This window comes from Pelmatolapia mariae, unplaced genomic scaffold (assembly GCF_036321145.2).
Source record: "Pelmatolapia mariae isolate MD_Pm_ZW unplaced genomic scaffold, Pm_UMD_F_2 NODE_ptg000114l+_length_37038_cov_1, whole genome shotgun sequence".
NCBI lineage: Eukaryota > Metazoa > Chordata > Actinopteri > Cichliformes > Cichlidae > Pelmatolapia > Pelmatolapia mariae.
Window position 1 is genome coordinate 1,672 of NW_027051824.1, and position 21,489 is coordinate 23,160.

Consider the following 21,489-nt stretch of genomic DNA (forward strand, 5'->3'; position numbering starts at 1 on the left):
TTAAATGTGTTTATATATGTTGATAAAACAGATAAATATTCTAGTCAGTTATTTTATACCTAATATTTTGTCTTCAATGTGTTTTCAGTCACATCATAATTGAGTTGTTAAAGACTTTCAGAAAGGACAGAATGAGACTGACAGGTGAAAATTGATGATGACAGCTTAAGGATTCACTATCATTAACATAAGTGCACCGACACTACTAAACTAAACTGTAAAAATTAGAGTCCAGATGAGAGTTACAGCTGACATAAGTAGCATTATAACTTTTATTTATTATTTTGTATAGTTTACATGTTGTGTATATTTGAAGTACCTAAATACATTTTTAAGAGGGCAGCATGGTGTCAGTGAGCGTTTGCATCCACCACCTGGTCGGGGTCTCTGTGCATGTTCTCCTTGTGTTTGTGTGGGTTCTCTTCGGGTACTCCAGCTTCCTCCCACAGTCCACAGACATGCAGTCAGTGGGGATAAGTTCACTGGTGATTCTGAATCACCAGAGGTGTGAATGTGAGTGTGAATGGTCATCAGTACCTGGTACCAGGTATTTCTTTAGTACCTGCTCGGCCGGGTTTCCAAGAGATTTGAGCAGGTACTAAACTGTGATGTCACCGATTGGCTGGTCGGTGGCATCACTTGATGAGTCGTAACAGTGGATGGGTTTATTTTTAGTTTAAACATTTAATGTGATTGTGAAGAGAAAGCAGCACCATGTCTTCTTCCATGGATGCAGAGCAGAGACCACAGCCTGTTATTTAAAGAAGTAAACAACACTTTTCATATAGATGTTCATCTGTATATGTGGACTCTGTATCATTTCTTGGAGACAGCAGCATGTTGGCTTTGTACAAATGTCACTTCTCTGTTCCCTGACATCAGCATTATAAATCCAGGGATGAACTTTTTCACTAGTAGGATAAGAAATTGTTGGAGGACTCATCATTGAAGTGCATTTTTTCTCCTTTTACTCCAATTCTTAATATTTAAATGTTTTATTCTTTGAGAAAACGATTCATAAACACAAAGTTTTTCTTGTTAGAAAGTCTAACAGGAGTACCCAGGTGATGCTGAAGAGGTTCATCGAGTGGACACTGAAGTAACGTTCATGATGTCGATCAGACGTCCATCTTTGAAATATTCTTTTAAAAAAGCTATCTGTGTGTTTTTGTACCAACTTTGAGTAACAGGGCGTTCATACCACGTGTTATAAGAAAGTAACCATTACAGTGTGTTAATAGTTGTATATATTTTTAATGTATCTGACCTCGACTCTCTTTGTACCAACAGGAAGCAGGAAGAGGGCGACTTTACTTGGTGTCAGTGACAGAAATGAGAAAAAGCTGAAATGAGTGAGAAGGACGATGAAGGAAACATCTGTGCTGTGTCTGCTCTGTAAGTAGAATCTGATCTCCTGGGTCCTGCACTACAGAGCAGGTTTATTATACCCAGGGTGTATCTCTGTTATTCAGATTAGTTTACGCTAACATTGGTAATCAGGATATTCATATGAAGCTGATATGAGTTGATAAAACTCACTCAGTTAACTCGGGTTTCCCTCCCTGCACCTCCACATGTGCTGTTTTCACACAGTTATGGATAAACACTTCACTCAAGTCGAGCTGCCCGAGATTCACAGAATTTACAGAAAATGTTACATTTTTGTGATTTATATCGTTATCGGACAATAGATGTTTTATATCGGGATATGAGAGTTTGGTCATATCGCACAGCCTTAGTAAGGATGGAAAAGAATGATAATACATAAATACAATAGTACACAGAATAAATGTGCTGCTCAAAAAACAAAGGGAAAAACTTAAACAACACAATGTAACTCCAAGTCAATCACACTTCTGTGAAATCAAACTGTCCACTTAGGAAGCAACACTGATTGACAATCAATGCCACACACTGTTGTGCACATGGATTAGACAACTGGTGGAAATTATTATCAAGACATCCCAATAAAGGAGTGTTTCTGCAGGTGGTGACCACAGATCACTTCTGTGTGCTGATGCTTTCTGGCTGATGTTTTGTTCACTTTTCATTGCTGGCAGTGATTTCACTCTAGTGATAGACTGAGACGAAGTCTACAATCCACACAAGTGGCTCAGGTAGTGCAGCTCATTCAGGATCACATCAGTGTGAGCTGTGGCAGGAAGGTTTGCTGTGTCTGTCAGTGTGGTGTCCAGAGCATGGAGGTGCTACCAGGAGACAGGCCGGTACATCAGAAGGTTGGAGGAGGGCAACAACCCAGCAGCAGGACCGCTACCTCCACCTTTGTGGAAGGAGGATCAGGAGTAGCACTGCCAGAGCCTGCAAAATCACCTCCAGCAATTCAATTAAATTCAATTAAATTTTATTTATATAGCGCCAAATCACAACAAAAGTCGCCTCAAGGCGCTTTATATTGTACAGTAGATCGCACAATAATAAATACAGAGAAAAACCCAACAATCATATGACCCCCTATGAGCAAGCACTTTGGCGACAGTGGGAAAGAAAAACTCCCTTTTAACAGGAAGAAACCTCCGGCAGAACCAGGCTCAGGGAGGGGCGGCCATCTGCTGCAACCGGTTGGGGTGAGAGAAGGAAAACAGGATAAAGACATTCTGTTGAAGAGAGACAGAGATTAATAACAGATATGATTCGATGCAGAGAGGTCTATTAACGCATAGTGAGTGAGAAGGTGACTGGAAAGGAAAAACTCAATGCATCATGGGAATCCCCGGCAGCCTACGTCTATTGCAGCATAACTAAGGGAGGATTCAGGGTCACCTGGTCCAGCCCTAACTATATGCTTTAGCAAAAAGGAAAGTTTTAAACCTAATCTTGAAAGTAGAGATAGTGTCTGTCTCCTGATTCCAAACTGGAAGCAGGCCACAAATGTACACGTGTCTGCTCAAATGGTTACAAACAGACTCCATGAGGTTGGCATGAGGGCCCGACGTCCACAGGTGGAGGTTGTGTTTACAGCCCAGCACCGTGCAGGACGTTTGGCATTTGCCAGAGAACACCAAGATGGCAACTTTGCCACTGGCAATGAAAGCAGAATCACACTGAGCACATGTGACAGACGTGACAGAGTTTGGACACAGCGTGGAGAACCTTCTGCTGCCTCCAACACCCTCCAGCATGATGGTTTGGCAGTGGGTCAGTAATGGTGTGGGCTGGCATTTCTTTGGGGGGGCTGCACAGCCCTCCATGTGTTCATCAGAGGAAGCCTGACCGCCATTAGGTACTAAGATGAGATCCTCAGATATTGATGGCATTGATGCTGTGGACTGGTCCAGCTGTTCCCCAGACCTGAATCAACCCAGCACATCTGGAACATCATGTTTGGCTCCATCCACCAACTGCACCACAGACTGTCCAGGAGTTGGCAGATGCTTCAGTGCAGGTCTGAGAGGAGGTCCCTCAGGAGACCATCCACCACCTCATCAGGAGCATGTCCAGGTGTTGTAGGTCATACAGACACGTGGAGGCCACACACACTGCCGAGCTTCACTTTGACTTGTTGTAAGGACATTACTGTAGTGTGTTTTTCCTCTTTGGGTGTGACTCCAAATCCAGACCTCCATGGGTTGCTACATTTGATTTCCACTCATCATTTTTGTGTGATTTTGTTGTCAGGACATACAACTATGTAAAGTATTTAATAAGAATATTTCATTCATTCAGATCTGGGATTCTTATTTTTGTGTTCCCTTTATTTTTGAGCAGTGTGCAACACAGACAGAGTCAACAGTGCAAGTGTTGGAAATGAGAGGAGAGTGTGATGTAGTCCAAGAAGTGTGTGGAGAGAGTCCAGTGTGGAGGAGGGCAGCAGGTGCTGCTGCTGATGCTGCAGAGTCGTCTTCTGGATGGAAGGAGGAGTAAACAGTCTGTGGGAGGGTGATGTGGGTCAGCCATGATGTTAGTGGCTTTCTGAATGCAGGGTGAGGTGTAAATATCCTGCAGACAAAGCAGAGAGCTGCCAACAATGCACTCAGCAGTTCCCACAATCCTCTGCAGCGCTGTGGTCGGACGTGTGACAGTTTCCATAGAGACTGTGATGCAGCTGGTTAGGATGCTCTCTATGGAGCCTCTGTAGAAGGTGTTAAAGACGAGTTTGTGGAGGCGCACCTTCTTCAGTCGTCTCAGGAAGGAGTGTGTACTAGATCACTCTTTAGGACATTAGTCCTTAGCTACACCAACGAGTCCTCAGCAACTGTTTATTAATGTCACAACTTATTTTATTACAACACTGGTAGAATAAACAGTTTTTACTGAATAAAGTTACACGTTTAAGAGTCAGTAACTCACTTTAAATATTGTTTGTATTTGATATTGATTGAGCCTCGTCTTCATCTTTGCTGCGGCCATGATTGTGACCCTTCTGTTATAATGTCAGCACAGCATTCTTACCTGAACTGTCCTCACCTCCTGTTGGACATGGCAAATAGATTCATGTAACTTACACTGCATACATATTAAAATGTTGTAAATACATGGTACCAACTTTATTTATAGGACACTATATTAAGAACACGGGTTAATTAAATTATTTAAACATTATATTTTGAACAATGTAAATGTGTGAAATGAAGAATACATTGAAATTATATAAATAATGTAACGTCAAAGATGAATTATTGATATAGAAGATTTAATACTTCACTGGTTGCTTCATGAAGGCTGAATATGAAATATTTGCTCTGTAGGACATAACAAAGCATCTATAACACATTCTAACACACAAACATATTCTAATATTAAACAAAGGAATTCACTTTCACTGGTTCATCAGTAAAGTCAGAGGCTGAGCTGGAGCTCGTGTCCCGTCACAGCCGTCACTCACACCAGATGTGAGAGTAGTGCGTTTGTTCTGTGCAGCGTAACAAACTGGCTGATTAAAGTCTATATTTACACTTTTTATTTGAACCTTATATATATATATATATACCTTCCATTTTCTCCTGCAGAGGATTCTGGGAAAAGTCCATCGTGCACTGACGTCCTCTGTGTGTGTTTTATTGTGCAGATGCAGCTGCAGTCTGCTCAGCAGTGAGAACTGAAGACGTCAGTCAAAGAGAAGGAAAACCAGTCAGAGCTGAGAGGTACAGCTGCTCTTCTTTCAGTACAAACACCATAAATCTGTTGCTCACAATCAAACTTTTCCTTTCTTTTTAAGTTTGTGTCACTTTTCAAACCATGGTTACGAGTGCTTCCCAGAGACGATGAGTGAAAGAGCAAAGAGTAAATTATGAATCAAACTACGGCCACACAGACTCAAGTGTCATGTAGTGAATAACTTCCAACAGCTGGATGAATAAGATGAGTTAAAGTTTATATATTAGTCTTTAACAATGATTTAAAAGAAGACACTGATGAGGCGAGCCAGATTTCTTCAGGCAGGTCATCCCAGGATGGAGGAGTCCTCACAGCAAACATTCAGTCGTCTTTAAGTGTGAGCTGGGAACAGTGAACAGGTTTGTGTCTGCAGCATCTCAGGATGTACACACTGACTGGGACACAAGCACCAGTTCCAGTAAATATTCTGGTGCCAGTAAACTGTTAAGATGGAGAATTTAATCTTATTTAATCAGTTTATTTTCATCCTGCAGTTAAAATGTATCAAAACAAGATTGTGTGTCTCTGCAGATGCTGTGTGATCTGACACACCAGCACAAAATGTGTCAAAGTTCAATAAGTTACATTATTGTAACTGTGATGCGTTCACTGACATGTCCTCATGCTTTGCTGTATATAAAGAGAACAGAGAGGCTCTGCTTTGTGCTGATATTCTCCTCCTGTGTGTTTGTGTGTGCAGAGTTTCTACCAGAGCCAAATGTCATCGACTCCTCACTGAAGTCGTCCACCAGTCCAACCACTGGAATCCAGCTGCTGCTCTCTAACTGGTCCACACAGCAGCTCAGACCTGACACATTCACTGTAAACACACTGGTCTATATTCTGTTTGTTCTCCTCATGAAGGAAACCTCACACAACCACTGAGGCCAGAAAGTTCAAACAGGACAGTTATTATTCCTTTCTTTTATAAAGAAGCTGGGAAATTGACTTTCCCAAACTTTTTATATTAAAAAGATAACGTTTTCTTTACCAAACCTTTCAGAATAAAAGTATGACCAAGACATCATTTATACATAAACAGTAATAAATCTTATGTAACTAAAATGTAGATGTAATCCATGTTTTCATGTCTTCAGTAACTTTGCTGTTATTTATGTTATTTCTAAGTGTGCTGTCGTCTCCACAGCAGTGATCTGGTTTCTCTGCAGGTTCAATAAACTTTGGTCTCACTTGATCTTCTCGTCTGATTCTGTGGGTTTCACAAAGATGTCTGATGGAAAACGTGAGTTGTTGTGGTGAACACAGACACATTTCAGTCCTCTTCAGAGCAGATAACAAAGTTCATGTGAGCCACAGACTTAAAGCAGCAGGAACACTTTCACTCATGAGTCTTAGTTACTGTGAAGTTTCATGTCTGTTGACAGCAGAGCTGAGAGTCGTCTGCTTATCACACATTACACATTTGATTGTAACTCATTTAATAGAAAAAATAAATCTCAGATACAGCTGGACTCAGCTTCTGTATCTACACGATGGATCGTAGTTCATTATAAAACATGATTTTTAACCTTATTTTATAACTAAAATGCTCAACAGCAAGTTTCAATGAAGGAAGAAAAAACACGGGGCAACTCTATAAGGAGACTCATAATAGATCGTAACAAAGTCAAACTCTTTTTTTTTAATAGATACATTAAAATTTGGGGATATGAAGGAAACTCCATTAATAAACTGCCTGTATATACAGTGTGTTGGAGTTTCTTCTAACCTTACTGATGAAACTGTCTTCAAAAGAAAGCTCAGTGAACGCATCACAGACACATCTGATTGTGTTAACGCTTGTTCCAACATTAAATCATGCTCCACTGGTGCCATCTACTGACATTAACCTGCAACAACAGGCTGTCAAACTGAGTCTGCAGCACTCAAAATTTTAAAATTCCACTTTGTGAATGAGCAGCAGCTGTTTTGTTTCTGATATGGAGCAAACGTCACACTAACATATATAAACTGTAGGTCGCCTGCTCAAACTCTAGAATATGTGGCCATATTGTTGAATTAGTTATGGTGTTATACACACACTGGCCACTTTATTAGGAACACCTGTCAAGTATCAAGTGGAACTCCCCTTTTGCCTTTGGAACTGCTTCTCTTCTAATACTAATAATAATACATTTTATTTTAGGGTACCTTTCTAAAACCCAACCTTATAAAGAGACAAAGATGTCAATAAAACAGTAGATTAAAATAGAATCTAATAAATTAAAATACAAAAAAAACAACAAATAAAAACAAAACACACAAAAAAATAAAGATTTGACATCAAGTAAAATCAGTATTAAAGTGAGGAAGCCAGTTTAAACAAGTAGGTTTTGAGTTGTGACTTAAAAAAGGGAATCAATATTTCTTTGGACTGAAGGAATTGAGTTTCAGAGCTGAGGAGCAGAGCGACTGAAAGCTCTGTGCCCCACAGTGATAAGGAGAGAGAAGGAGCAACACGATGAAGATCTGAAAGAGCAGGAAACAGTGGTGATATTAGCAGATCACAGAGATCAGGAGGGGCAAGGTTATGAATACACTTCTTCATGTCATAGATTTAAAAAAGATGTGCTGGAAACATTTCTCAGATATTTTAGTCCAAACTGACATGATACCCAAAGTTACTGAAGATTTCCAGAACATCCTAAAGGTTTGTGTTTCATCTGGTGACTGTGGAGGTCGTCTGATCGCAGTGAATTCATAATGTTAAAGAAAAGGTTTGAAATCAGTGGTGTGCTATCCTGCTGGAAGCAGCCATCAGCAGATGTGGTCTGAAAGAGACGACATGGTCAGCAAGAACACTGAGGTAGGCTGTGATGCTCAGCTGGTACTAAGGCAGGCTGGATCCATGGCTCCTTGTTGTTCACACAAAATTCAGATTCTACAGTCTGAAAAAACAAATATTTGGTTGGTTCCCATCTTCAAATATGAACCATGAGTGTTCACAGCGAGGTAACATCCAGTCAAAGACACCGCCTGTCGACGCTCGGCTCTTTTATTTTTCTAAAAGAGGAAACAACACCGAACAGTGAGGTTAAAGAGGTCAAAGGTAAACGGTTCACTACTACAGCAACCAATCAGAGTGAGGATCTGCAGGAGGAGATCATACAGGTCTCTGAATCCCTCCATTCACATCACAGAATATAAACAATACACTGTGAAGCAGATCCTGACAGTCTGCAGTGAACACAAGTGTAAAACTCATTTCAGTGCAAATAAAACATCTTCCTGTTACCTCGACGTTCTCAGAGTCACAAATAAACCAAGATAACATGTTAAAGGATAAAAGACAAACAGGAAACCATCGGCTTACTGCAGGCACAGCTTTTAGTTATTTATTGAAAAAAGTCACAAAATCATTTAGTCATGTTTAAAACAATTTCATATTTTTCAAGTTAATAAGTTGTGTTGTGGTTGTTAACATAAAAACCTGCTCTGCAGAGCAAGGAGAGAGGTCAGACAACTATCGGAGTTGCAGAAAGGTGCGACAAAGAAGGTGCCTAAGAAGTACAGCAAGTTGTCCATACCTGAGGCCTTGGAAACTGCCAAGCAACGACTCACAGCCTTGGCCAGCCGCTTGAAGAGGTACACCAGAGAGAGAGAAGGCAGGAGAATAAACCAGCTGTTCTCCACAGAACCAGCAAAGGTGGACTCTCAGTGGCAGGGGAACAACATGAGAACAGCACCACCAAGGCTGGAGATTGAGCAATACTGGAAGAAGGACACAGCCCATAACTGCAACGCTCGGTGGCTAGTGGATCTGAGACGAGACCACAGCAACCTCCCTGAACAGGGTCCAGTAACCATCACAGTGGCAGATATCCAAGAAAGGCTCTCCAGTATGAAGAGTTGGACAGCACCAGGCCCTGACATGGTTCACGCCTACTGGCTGAAGAAGCTGACTGCACTCCACGAGCGCCTGGCAGCACAAATGAATCGGCTGCTAGCTGCCGAGAGACAACCAGAATGGCTAACCGAAGACTGGACAGTCCTGATCCTCAAGGACCCCCAGAAGGGACCGGTCCCCTCCAACTACCGACCAATAACCTGCCTCGGCACCACGTGGAAGCTCCTGTCAGGCATCATAGCAGCTAAGATGAAGAGGCACATGGGTCAATACATTACTGCACAGAAAGGACCGAGCAGTCAGCAAGACTAGGCTGACCAACCAGTGCACTGCCTGGATTGATTACAAGAAGGCCGATGACTCAATGCCCCGCAGCTGGATCCTGGAATGATCAACAGGACCCTGAGAGCCTTCATCAGGAACTCAGTGGGGATGTGGCGTACAACACTAGAGGCCAACTTCAAGCCCACAGCACAAGTCACCATCAAGTGTGGGATCTACCAAGGAGATGCTCTGTCCCCTCTGTCTCCCCCCAAAATTATTTATTTTATTGGATTGCCTTATTCTGTCTGAGTCAATGTTTTATTTTATTGTGAGTGGGAGCAGCTGGTAACAATTATTAATTAATTTCATTCAGGATTAATAATTAATAAAATATTTTCTGAAACTAAATTTAAAAAAGAGGGGAAAAAAACATTATTGTCATGTCTTCAGCTCTTCAGCAGGATGTTCAGGTGAAGCTTGGAGATGACGTCACTCTTCAGTGTCAGATTACCACAGATGAAATAATCTCAGTGCTGAAGTGGAGCAGAGCTGACCTGAACACAGACGGCTACGTCTACTTCTACAGGAACAAACGCTCCTATGAAAACTACCAACATCCATCTTTTCATGGTCGAGTGAAGCTGAGGGACCCGGAGATGAAGGATGGAGACGTTTCTCTGATCCTGAAGAACGTCACGTTTAATGACACTGGGATTTATGAGTGTCACGTAGCAGTGAGGAAATCTGTGAGAAGTAAAAGAGCTCACACTGAGATCAGTCACTTCATTGACCTCACAGTCACAGGTAAGTTTGTGGAGTTCATTAAATGTAAACTAAAAAGTCCCTCTGATCTTTATGATCCCGTTAGAATTCTTTCCACCTGTGACTTCTGTTTACTCTGCAGCTGAAACACATGAAAGTGTGTCGGAGAAAAAGGATGGAAAAAGGATATGCTGATGGAAACATGGATGATGCTGAAAGGGTCAGAGCTCCGACTCTTCAGGTTGTTGTTCCTGTTGTTGTTGTTGCTGCTGCTGTTGTTGCTGTTGTTGCCGTTGCTTTTGGGGTTCAAACTCGACAAACTCGTCAACATAAGAAGCAACATCGAGTAAAGCTTCCTACTGAGGACTCAGCTGAAGTGTAATAAAGCTTTTACAGAAATATAAAAGCATTCTTTATTAAAACGAAAGCATTGAAAAGCACGTTGTTACATTATTTGTTACATTAACACATTTTATTACATTTATTTATGTACAGCTTTTAACAAATGTATTAAACCACATTCATAAACATAAATGTTAAATACTTAAAGAACATCCACTGTACTGGTAAAAGCATTTCAAATGGCCTCAAAAGAGATTGTTTTTAATGTATATGAAAAATGTACTTATTCACATCCGAAGGTTTGATGTGCTTTTCTATTTGAAATGTACATTTATTGGGGAGAGTAAGTCAGTACTCACAGCGTGGAATAGCAGACGTTCATACAGCCACTTTCTACTGGTTTGTGTGACACCTGGCAGGTCCCAAGTCAGGGCTAGCTCGAGAACATTTCTTTGTTCCAGTTCTGTTAATTCAGCAGTGCCATCAAGCTAGGACAGAGAAAAAAAAGGAGGTACTGATGGCTATTCAATCATGTCTCTAAATTCAATATTTAGTGAGATGGTAATTCTTTAAAATAATGGTACAAAAATGCAAACCAGCTGAATAGTGCTGCGGATATCAATATCAGGGCAATCCTCAATCTGAACTGTAGCTGTTTCAGGTGAGCCACCAAAAAGGACGTGGATGATTGCAGGACTTGTACCAGACACACACGGTCCACCATGAATGAATGAATGTCCCATTATTCTTCCTAAGATCAAACATAATAAATTCACTTAGCCTAACATTGCACGGAGGTAAAAACAAACAGTTTTGTAACTGTATTCAATCTATTTTCCATCTTTGTGGTTACAGTTAGGATAATGTAACTTAGGATAATGCTCACCGTCAAACAGTCTTGTAAGATCTGTGTTCCCTGAAAAGAGTACAGCTAGGTTATGTTGCGTATGAGAAATCCAGGCAGTAATTTTAACACAATTAACTCATTTACATAACAAACACATTTTCTTTACATGATTACATTATTTACATTATTTAATCCACTATACATGTGCCCAGTCTAGTTTCATACATACATGCCAAAATCCAAATGCAAACCAGACTGTACTGGAGAAACTGCCTTTGAGAAGAAGAATCTCTTCACCCCTTCTCCAACAGCAACATCCCCTAAAAGGAAGAAGAAGAAAAAACAAAAACTGGAAGTTTTGGATTAGTCAATCCCTGGATTTCTATTGTTTTCTCAATACAGAAACTTCCAGTTTGCATCTGACAGGGCCCGCCCACAATACCTTCTCTGTCGGCCAGGTGGCGCCAGCGGGCCCGCGGGGTGAATGTCAGCCGCAAACGAAGCCGAAGCGAACGTCGGCGTCATTTCCTGGATGCTGTACGACTAGCAGCGGTAAAACTCGAAGCTCTGAACGCGGTCCGCTGTCACATAAATCTGTGCGTGGTCTCTGCGTGGGCTGAGCGGCTTTTCCCGGTGAGTGACAGATTGAGCGTGAGGTCCTGAGCGCGCATGAATAAAAAGGGCTCTGAGAAAAAGCGCCATGTGGTACCCTGGCTCAACAAAGCGGAGTGGGAGCAGGTTCGAGACAACCTTTTTTCCATGGACTCCTCCCAGCAGAGGTTTGCGTTAGAGAGGATATCGGCGTGGAGGGCCAGGTGCACTGATAGTTTCCCCCTGACCGTGGAATCCACAGCGTACCTCGTGCGCTGCCAGATGCGGGACCGCTCCGGACAGCTTACCGGAGAGGACTTGATCATGATGTACGCGATGGCCCTGGTAAAATTTGTTCATCTTACCTTGGAGTCCCGGCAGAGGAGAAGGGGCAAGCCGCTGAGGCAACTGGCTAGAAAGTTGAACATCCCCGAGTGGGTGGTGGATCTAAGGCACGAAATCGTGCATCACAAGTTTCCTTCTTTGAAATTGTGCCGAAAGGGATGTAAGGTGGTCCTGGAGTGGCTCCAGCAGGAGTTTTGGTCCAGACAGCCAGGAGGAGCCCCCGATGAGCGCTGGGACCTGCAGTCGGATGGCGAGGATGAGGAAGCTGATGTTAAGCTCATCCAGGAGGATGAGCTCGTTGCCAGGCAGAAAGAAGTGGACGCCTACAGAAAAGCTCGGGAGCTGCTGATCTCTTATGAGAAGGACCAGTACCAAGCTTCTGATGATGGGTCTTTTGAAGACAAGGACAAGAGCTTGTGGCAGGCCCCCTTAGCTGACATGAGTCGGTTGCTGGGTAAGATCAAGCAGTTTGCACTGGAGTCCAGTGAGCTTTTGATTGATGTGCTGCTGGAGGACGGATTTCTTGTTCCCACCATGGAGCAGCTGGAAACATTAGGCTGTGCAACCTCTGACAGTGCCAGTCCCACTGAGCCCAGAGTCCCACAAACCTTCCTGCGTTTTTGGCTGCTCCTGCTGAAGATGCTGAACTCTCCATCTTTCATTCACCTGTTCCTGGAGAAGCTCTTTGTGGAACTGAAGCTGCTCAGTAAAAAAGAGCCCAACGGTCACAGGTGTTTCTATATTTCTGCATGGATTTCAGAAGTGCTCCTCTGCAACAACAACAAATCTGAATATCATTTTGAGACAAAGTTGCAGAAGAAAGCCAGAATGAAGGACAGGATTTTTATCAACCGCATCCAGCTGAGGTGGCAGCAGCTTCTCTCTGCATGTCTGGATGCCCCCTGCATCAGCACGCCTCACCTGATCCAGCTCATCCTGGATGACATGGAGCATCCCCCCCCTCAGGAAACCAGAGAGAAGCTGTTCCAGCTCTGCTGCATCTACACACAGACAGAGCGCTCCGAGGACAGCACACCTCTGCAGCAGCAGCCCATATATACTGTGGAGATGCTGCTGGACAAGATGCAACACTCCTGGCAGGACGCCCGTCCCTTGCATTCCTCACCGATGGACACGGAGAGAAGTGAGGAGTGCAAATGGGCAGAGGCTGCATCCCCGGGGGCCTCAGCTCCAGCCCGGCCAGCTGAGGGCCTCCGCTGGAGCAACAGAGACCTCAACAGACTGAAATGTGGACTGAAGCTGTTTTAAGTCTCATTCCAGCCTCCGCTCACTCTTGTTGTGCTAGAAGCAGTTTTGAACAAAGACAAAATGTTGTGGGAGCTTTAACCATGAGCATTAATGATGAACACCAGTGCAGAGCTGGGAAGGGAGATGCACCCAGGGCTGTTCATAAGGACAGCGGTAGACCTCAGAAAACCCTGGAGGGTGATAATCAGACCTACATCCAGCTGCAGAGCCACACTAACAACCGCAGCAAGCCCCACCGTGAACGTAAACACCGGCAGACCAACAGACACGCCTCCAGCAGGGCAGATACAGACAGAGGTAGCAGCGGCACCAGCAGTAGCAGCAAATATGGAGTCATAAAGGGTTCAGAGTGGATTTGAAACACGACTATGTAAAACAGCTTAGCTATTTAGCTCAGTTCAGTCAATAAGCTTTGTATAGCAGGAAAATAGAGCGCGGGAAAGTATCAGAAATAATATCTTGAATACCTTTTGGGCTAAGATTTTGGTGCCCTGTTTTTGTTTACCTTGTTTAAGCAGAGACTTTAATGCTGCAATTGAAAGTGCCTTACTTAAACAATCTAAAAGCAGCTTCATTCAAACTGAGCAACCCGTTATGTTACAGAATTAAAGTTTTTTTTCATTGCCACAGTTAAAGGTTTGAATAATTTTGTTCATGAATATTCAAAATTGTTCTTCAGTTTCTTTTTAGTGTAGATCGTTTTCCCACAAGCAACAAAAAGGCTGTTTTCACCTATGTAGCCCTAAACCGTATGAATCATTAGATCTCGTCTTTAACATGCCAGTTCTCTAGTAAAAAATGCATGATGTTTAATTGTACAAAATCAAGAATAGAGAATATTCTGCTGAGTTCACAGTTAATGAGGGGTCATCCTGTTTCCTGCCTCCTGCACGCTATAGTCAGGCAGTGCCCTCCTCACGACCACAGGGAGTTTGTCCGGGAGTCTAAATGCAGCTGACTGGAATGTCCTGCTGTCTGTTTTATGTAAGTTAAAACAACAATGGTCTAATTCTGATGATTTTTTTAGAAGTTGTGTTTCAAAACAGCTGACAAAAAATAAGAGACAGTATGTTTCAGCTGGTAATTTCACCATATTTTCCTTTTGGTAATTTAAAAGCATTCCCACTATTTTTGAGAAAGAAAAGAGAGGTTTTCATTATTGTTTCGAGAGGCAAGCTTAAAAAAAGTCATATATTATAGTACAGGTATTACCTTTTTTTAACATACTGTATTTTTTCATTCATCCAGTAGTGTACATTAAAAAGAACGAGTGTATCAAGCTTTTTATATGCTTCATTTGTTTCTTTCTTTTATCAATCTTTTACTTTGATTTCCATATTTTCAGTCTGAAAGGCCATTTGTCATTTGTTGTTACTGTGTTTGGTTTTGTTAAAATATATTTATAGGAACAAAAAGTTCATGTTTTGAATAAAGAGTTTGTATTTGTCTCATAATCTTTGTCTTGTTTTCAATGGTTTGATTGTCAGTCTAGAATGAAAACTATATTATTAATTTAATGCTGAATATTTGAGCATGTGGGTAATTTACACTGGTAGTCAGCTTAAGCTTGCATTGCCCTCTGCTGGGCACAAAGAGGGAATAATATAATAGTTCTATGTCTCTTTCTTAAAGAATAATTCTAGGAAATCTTTAAGCTGAAGCGTGTCGTTCTTCTGCTACTTCTTACCTCTGGGAATGTTAAACCACATCATATCCATCTTGGTAGCTTATGTTCCATGATGGATATGCTCCGTGTATGGGCACATTGGACTGGTTGAACAAATCTATTACAAGTAGGCTTATAAGTATTGATGGCTATAATGTATATAGGACAGATCAACCCAAAAAAGGTGGAGGTACTGCAATATTTGTCAAAAGCAAGTTCCATGTAAACGTCCTGTTCTGAGTCAGTGAGTCAGCGATCTGACCTTTTGGCCCTCGAGGCCTCCAAACGTTTGCACATCACAGCTGATGTTGCTATAGAACACCCTCAGGTGTTAGTGATGCCGTACACTCTTCAACGAAGCTTTTATCTGATTTGGAAGTTAACAAAATACTTCTTATGGGAGACTTGAATTGTAACTGGCTACATCCAGTCTGAAATGAATTCAAAGCTTGCTGTAACTCGTTGATATTGGCCTAGGTTCAAATGAAATATTACCAATGTTCCACATAAATACACCTACCTACCTAATCACATGAGCCAATGTGCCACGCCCACTTTCACACCTTGTCTCATGTGATTAGGTAGAGGATCACCAGGGGGTCCTTTGTCCCTCTTTGGGGAGAAACTCCCACTGGGTTTAAATCTGGGACTCTCCACCATTGACCCTTAGAACTGAAGAAGCTTCTCGGATGAGAGGTGAAACGTCTTCAAGCAACTTAAAGAAGTCCAGACGCTTTTCTTTACAAGCTGCTTAGACTTTGGTGCTCTCCACCGTTGCTTTCCGTAGGTACCAATGTACTTGACTCTGGGTGATCACCTTAACCCCTGTTAGGCACGACAGTGTGTTTGTGGTTAAGTTTTTTAATGGTTTCTTCTCTTTGCAATGAAAGAAAAGCTGGTGCTCAGAGGAAGAGGGCGGGCTTTACTTGGTGTCAGAGACAGAAATGAAAAAAACCCGTTGCCTACTGGTGGTGGTCAGAGGGCCCGGTGGCGCCAGTGTCCGGCAGCCCCAGTGAGCCCCAGGGCGGCTGTGGCTACAATGTAGCTTGCCATCACCAAAGTGTGAATGGGTGGATGACTGAATGTGTAAAGCGCTTTGGGGTCCTTAGGGACTAGTAAAGCATTATACAAATACAGGCCATTTGCCATAAATACGAGTACACATGTTTGTGTAATCTGTATTACATTTTTGGTATTGTAAAACCTGACAGCTACCACATTGGCTTGGTGATGTTAAATACAAAATCTTGTGCAATTTAGTGACAATAAACACTTTTTATATCTGTCATTTAGCCTGTATGACAATAATCATTTAATTATACTTTGAATCTCAGTGTTTAAGTGAATGGGTAGCCTAGTTTGGTCTTCACAGTATTGGCCAACAATGACAATGATTGATTGGATAATCATTACTCACATTGCTTTTTAAAAATCAGCTGAGAAAAGATATAATTTCAGTTTTTCATCAGAGGTGAAGGTCACCGACTGCCAGACAGTCACAGGACCTACAAAGATACAGAAGACTTGATTTTCAGTCTCATGTGCATCCCTGTGCTCTGCTGCCAAAACTAAATTTTGATTTAATTGAAAAATCTGAAATGATTATGATCACACTCCACTTTTATCATCATGATCTGTGTTTTTGATTGAGCTTAAATTTATTCCAGACATCCTTCCTGATAGAAATCTTCTTCTTTTCTTAATCGTGTGTTTGTGGAGCAGCTTTGTGCTTTCAGTTAATTTAAGTGTGTTTAGAAACCAAAAAAGGCACTACACTGTGTTTGTGGTTTCTTCTTTTAATGTTTTTTTTTCTTTGTAATAATAGAAAGCTGGTGCTCAGAGGAAGAGGGCGGGCTTTACTTGGTGTCAGAGACAGAAATGAAAAAAAGCTGAAATGAGTGAGAAGGACGATGAAGGAAACATCTGTGCTGTGTCTGCTCTGTAAGTAGAATCTCTGTGTTTGTTTGAATTCTTGTACTTTGTCTGCTCTCCTGATAACTGATGATGGAGGAGAAGACATGAAAAACAAATCAGGCTGAATAGAAACTCTGCAGGGTGGAAGGTGTCCCATGTAAACACACTGATTACAAAGGAAGAGTAAATATCAGAATGACACACAGCAGGTGTGTAAGTGTGTAAGGATGGGAGCACATGTCTGAGTGACCGAACAAAGACACATACAGGGACAACACTGTCAGATATTACATTGAGTGGGCCAGTGGCAAAATATGAAGAAAAATACTCGTACTCAGATCCACACCTGTGCTGTGGGAAGAACACAGGTGGGGTTCAAATGATTTGACAAGCTTTCTACACCCGTTGTGCTCAAAAGGTCTCAATCACATCGTTCTCCTCCCCTGATGGAAAAAAAATGTGATATCACAGATGTCACCAATTACAAGCAAAATGTTGTGTATTACAAATGTGTTATTATCATGTAATTGTAAGTTTGTATGCTGTTATCATCACATCCTAAAATAAGAGCTTGGTCCACCTGGTTGGTTTCATGCAGGGCTCTTTAACACCTCAGCATAGATCAGGCCTGTTGTTCTTTTGAACACTTCACCTTTTAAAACACCGGAAATTATAAGAAATTAGAACACAGGGGTCGCTTTGTTTACTGATATTCAGGTGGTTAATAGTAGTAATAATTTATTACTGTGTCTACACCTTATTAGGAGAATACAATCTTATATACACAGCAGTGTCTATGTATATATATGGGGCAGAGTGAAGAGAGGGGGCTCAACACACATCCTTGGGGAGCCCCGTGTTCAGTGTTCTTGTGCTGGAGGTGTTGCTGCCGACCCGTACTGTCTGGTTCAAAGTTCATGCTTTTCTCCACACATGTTTTATTAAATAAAAGTATATTTTTGTCTGATTTTGTAACTGGGCTAGTTTGAAACTTGGTGTAATGAGTAAAAAATGATAGGCTTGTTGTGTGTTAGCACTCAGATTCAAGCTAAAGGGCTACAGAGGACAGGCCTTAATGGTAGAACCACCGGGCTACTCTCAGAAGTGCATCTGGTGTGATGGATGAGGTTGTCCATACTAAAATTAATGGTTGGAAATTTAAGTGCAGGGGAAAGCTATCTGTCACCATTGAAACACTCAACCCCCCCCCCCCCCCCCCCCCCCCCCCGCAATTGTTTCACTTCCCTATGAACCACTAAATCAGTTACGTTCTACATCAGGGGTCTCAAACTCAAAGGAGCCACAGGCCACTTTCCATCTCATTGGAGGGCCATTAGTGTTCAAGTAGTACTAAAAACAGACAAAAAAGAAAACACTCACTAATATTTCCTAAATTGCAGTGTTTTGTTTGTTTTATTTAATTTCAAATATTGTATGACAAGAGTAAACTGCAAACATGAACACATTTTCTTTCTCACTCTTATCTGAAGCCTTTCATTGAACTACCAAATAAACAAATTGGTACGCTCTTTCTGGCCAGACACGCAGCAGCACTTTTGCTATAATTTTGTTTGTATTTAACAAAAAATGCTGACATAAGCGTACACATTAGTTTTTTACTGCAAGTGAAAATTTTGTTTCCAAATAAATCTCTCACTGAACTAACACAGCCAATCCCTCATAATATATACCTAAAACAGGTCCGCGGCTCTGAACGGTAAAGGGACCTCTGGCTAATACGTCGGGTTCTATGTCGGGCTCGTAACCGAAAATTAGCTTTACTGTCTGGGTCAACTTTGCTAGCAAGAGACAGAGAGGCGTTGAAAGGCTGCTCCAACGGAACTTATTGTTTCGGAGGAAAACACAAACACAGTGCACAGTCGATTCTTAATAGCTTACTTACAACTGGGCTTGTCAGGCACTCTTTTTGGCTGCAGTGGTTATTATTATATTTACATGCTTCCAGCTCCCGTTTCTGCTCGCTGACATCTCATACTTTCCGACTCTCCTTTTTCTCCCCCTCTCGCTCATACACGCACAGGGGGAGGGGCAGTCCCACACGTTCTCCCTGCAGCAAGGACTACACCGCCCATGAGGCTACAGTCTTAATGCCTTTGACCTTTTGATGACCTTTGTCTGTCAGGGCTTCGTGTGTGAATGAGAAGAGGTGACCCAAATGCTGGACTTGTGGTGCGCATTAAGGGTGTTTATTGCGATGGACGAATGAAGAGAACAGGAAATGGCTGACTGACTGAAACAGCTGGTAGGCTGACTGAACTGATCACACGGCAAAGACAACATGAATGACACGACAAAGGACCGGGAAGAAACTGAGGGCCTAAATACACCGGCTGAATAATGACTGATGGGAGTGAACAGCTGAACATAATTGAACTAATGATACATGGTATGAACTGGAACACAATACACTGGTAGACAGGCTGGCACAGAAAACAGGGAGTGAAAAACATGGATGTGGAAAATAAACTGAACATGACAAAACTGAAAACACTGGGTCAACGACCCAGGAACCCTGACATTGTCCTTTAGACCTTTGTCCTTTAGAGGCAGATGGACTGCTGTCCATCTGCCTCTAAATAAGGAAATAATTGATATTGTTGGGAAATCACAAACAAAAAATTCTACAGACTTTGATGACATTGATATGGAAATCGTTAAGAAAGTGATTGATGACATCGCCAAACCCTTAACATACATTTGCAATTCGTCTCTACAAACTGGTGCATTCCCAACACAAATAATAATGGACAGTCAGTATGGTTTCAGACCAAATAGATCAACATTTATGGCATTAATGGAACTAATTGAAAATATCACCAGCAATATAGATCAAAGACAATACACAGTTGGTGTTTTCATTGACCTAAAAAAAGCCTTTGACACAATTAATCATGAAATATTACTTGATAAACTGGAGTAGGCTACTATGGCATTAGAAGAGTGGTGCTAGAGTGGGTAATCAGAGTGCCTGGACATTGTTTGTGGAGTTCCACAGGGGTCAGTATTGAGACCAAAGCTGTTTATCCTGTACATCAATGATATATGTAAAACATCTGATATATTACAGTTTATTTTATTTGCAGATGATACAAATATTTTTTGTGCTGGAGGGAATTCACAGCAGCTTTTGGAAATTGTCACACAGGAAATGATTAAACTGAAAACATGGTTGGACAGAAACAAGTTATCACTAAATGTGAAAAAAAAAACTACATTTATGTTATTTGGAAATTGTAAAAAAGATGCTGGAGCAAAATTGTTAATAAATAATGTTGAATTAGAGCAAGTTTCTCATACAAAATTTCTCAGAATCAGAATCAGAATACTTTATTGATCCCTGGGGGAAATTATTTCTTTGTTACAGTGCTCCATTATACACCAACATTAACAAAACAGACAACACGCTAACTAAGAATAGTACAATATATATATATCTATATATATATATACATAAGTCACAATAATAAATAGCCGGAAAGAAACATAAGTCACACAATAATAAATAGCAGGAAAGAAACATAAGTCACACAATAATAAATAGCAGGAAAGAAACATAAGTCACACAATAATAAATAACGGGAAAGAACCGTGTAGTTGTAGCAGTAACCAGTATGTTAAGCAGATGCATTATACAGGGAGATGGCCACAGGCAGGAATGGTTTCCTGTGACGTTCAGTGGTGCTTTTCGGTACTCTCAGTCTCTCACTGAACGTGCTCCTGTGACTGACCAGCATGTCATGGAGTGGGTGGGAGGTGTTATCCAACATTGTCTTTATTTTGGACAGCATCCGCCTCTCCGACACCACCTTGAGGGAGTCCAGCTCCATCCCAACAACATTACTGGCCTTACGGATCAGTTTATTGAGTCTGTTGGCATCTGCGACCCTCAGCCTGCTCCCCCAGCATGCCACAGCATAGAGGATCACACTGGCCACAACAGACTCGTAGAAAATCCTCAGCATTTTGTGGCAGATGTTGAAGGACCTCAGTCGCCTCAAAAAATAGAGACGACTCTGGCCCTTCCTGTAGAGTGCTTTGGTGTTTTTAGCCCAGTCCAGTTTATTGTCAATGTGGACTCCAAGGTATTTATAATCCTCCACAATGTCAACACTGACCCCCTGGATTGAAACAGGGGTCAAGTGTTTCCTTGTCTTCCTGAAGTCCACGATCAGTTCTTTGGTCTTTGCCACGTTGAGCTGCAGATGATTCTACTCACACCACGTGACAAAGGAGTCGACCACAGCCCGGTACTCCGTCTCATCATCCCTGCTGATGCATCCAACCACCGCTGAGTCATCAGAAAACTTCTGAAGATGGCAGGTCTCTGTGCAGTGGCTGAAGTCCGTGGTGTAGAGGGTGAAGAGGAAGGGGGAGAGGACAGTCCCTGTGGTGCCCCTGTGTTGCTGATCACCTTGTCAGACACACACTGTGGGAGACGTACATATTGTGGTCTTCCTGACAGGTAATCAACAATCCAGGACACCAGAGAAGCATCCACCTGCATCG

General features: G+C 41.9%; 2 protein-coding genes and 1 long non-coding RNA gene across 3 annotated transcripts; all 3 read left to right on the top strand.

Moving 5' to 3' along the window:
• Nucleotides 1-1,268: 1,268 nt before the first annotated feature.
• Nucleotides 1,269-8,571, top strand: LOC134622651 (uncharacterized). Its single transcript, XR_010093048.1, has 4 exons — nt 1,269-1,395; nt 5,027-5,102; nt 5,816-6,358; nt 8,557-8,571. It is a non-coding gene; the product is annotated as an uncharacterized LOC134622651 (long non-coding RNA).
• A 1,095-nt stretch (nt 8,572-9,666) lies between these two features.
• Nucleotides 9,667-10,449, top strand: LOC134622648 (myelin-oligodendrocyte glycoprotein-like). The gene is made up of 2 exons (XM_063468036.2): nt 9,667-10,030; nt 10,131-10,449. The coding sequence occupies exons 1-2, from the start codon at nt 9,667-9,669 to the stop codon at nt 10,181-10,183; spliced, it is 417 nt and encodes a 138-aa protein (XP_063324106.2). The 3' UTR covers nt 10,184-10,449.
• Nucleotides 10,450-11,723: 1,274 nt separating this feature from the next.
• On the top strand, nt 11,724-14,739 carry LOC134622649 (ribosomal biogenesis protein LAS1L-like). The gene has a single exon (XM_063468037.1). The coding sequence runs from the start codon at nt 11,847-11,849 to the stop codon at nt 13,380-13,382; it is 1,536 nt and encodes a 511-aa protein (XP_063324107.1). The 5' UTR covers nt 11,724-11,846; the 3' UTR covers nt 13,383-14,739.
• The last annotated feature ends 6,750 nt before the right edge of the window (nt 14,740-21,489 follow it).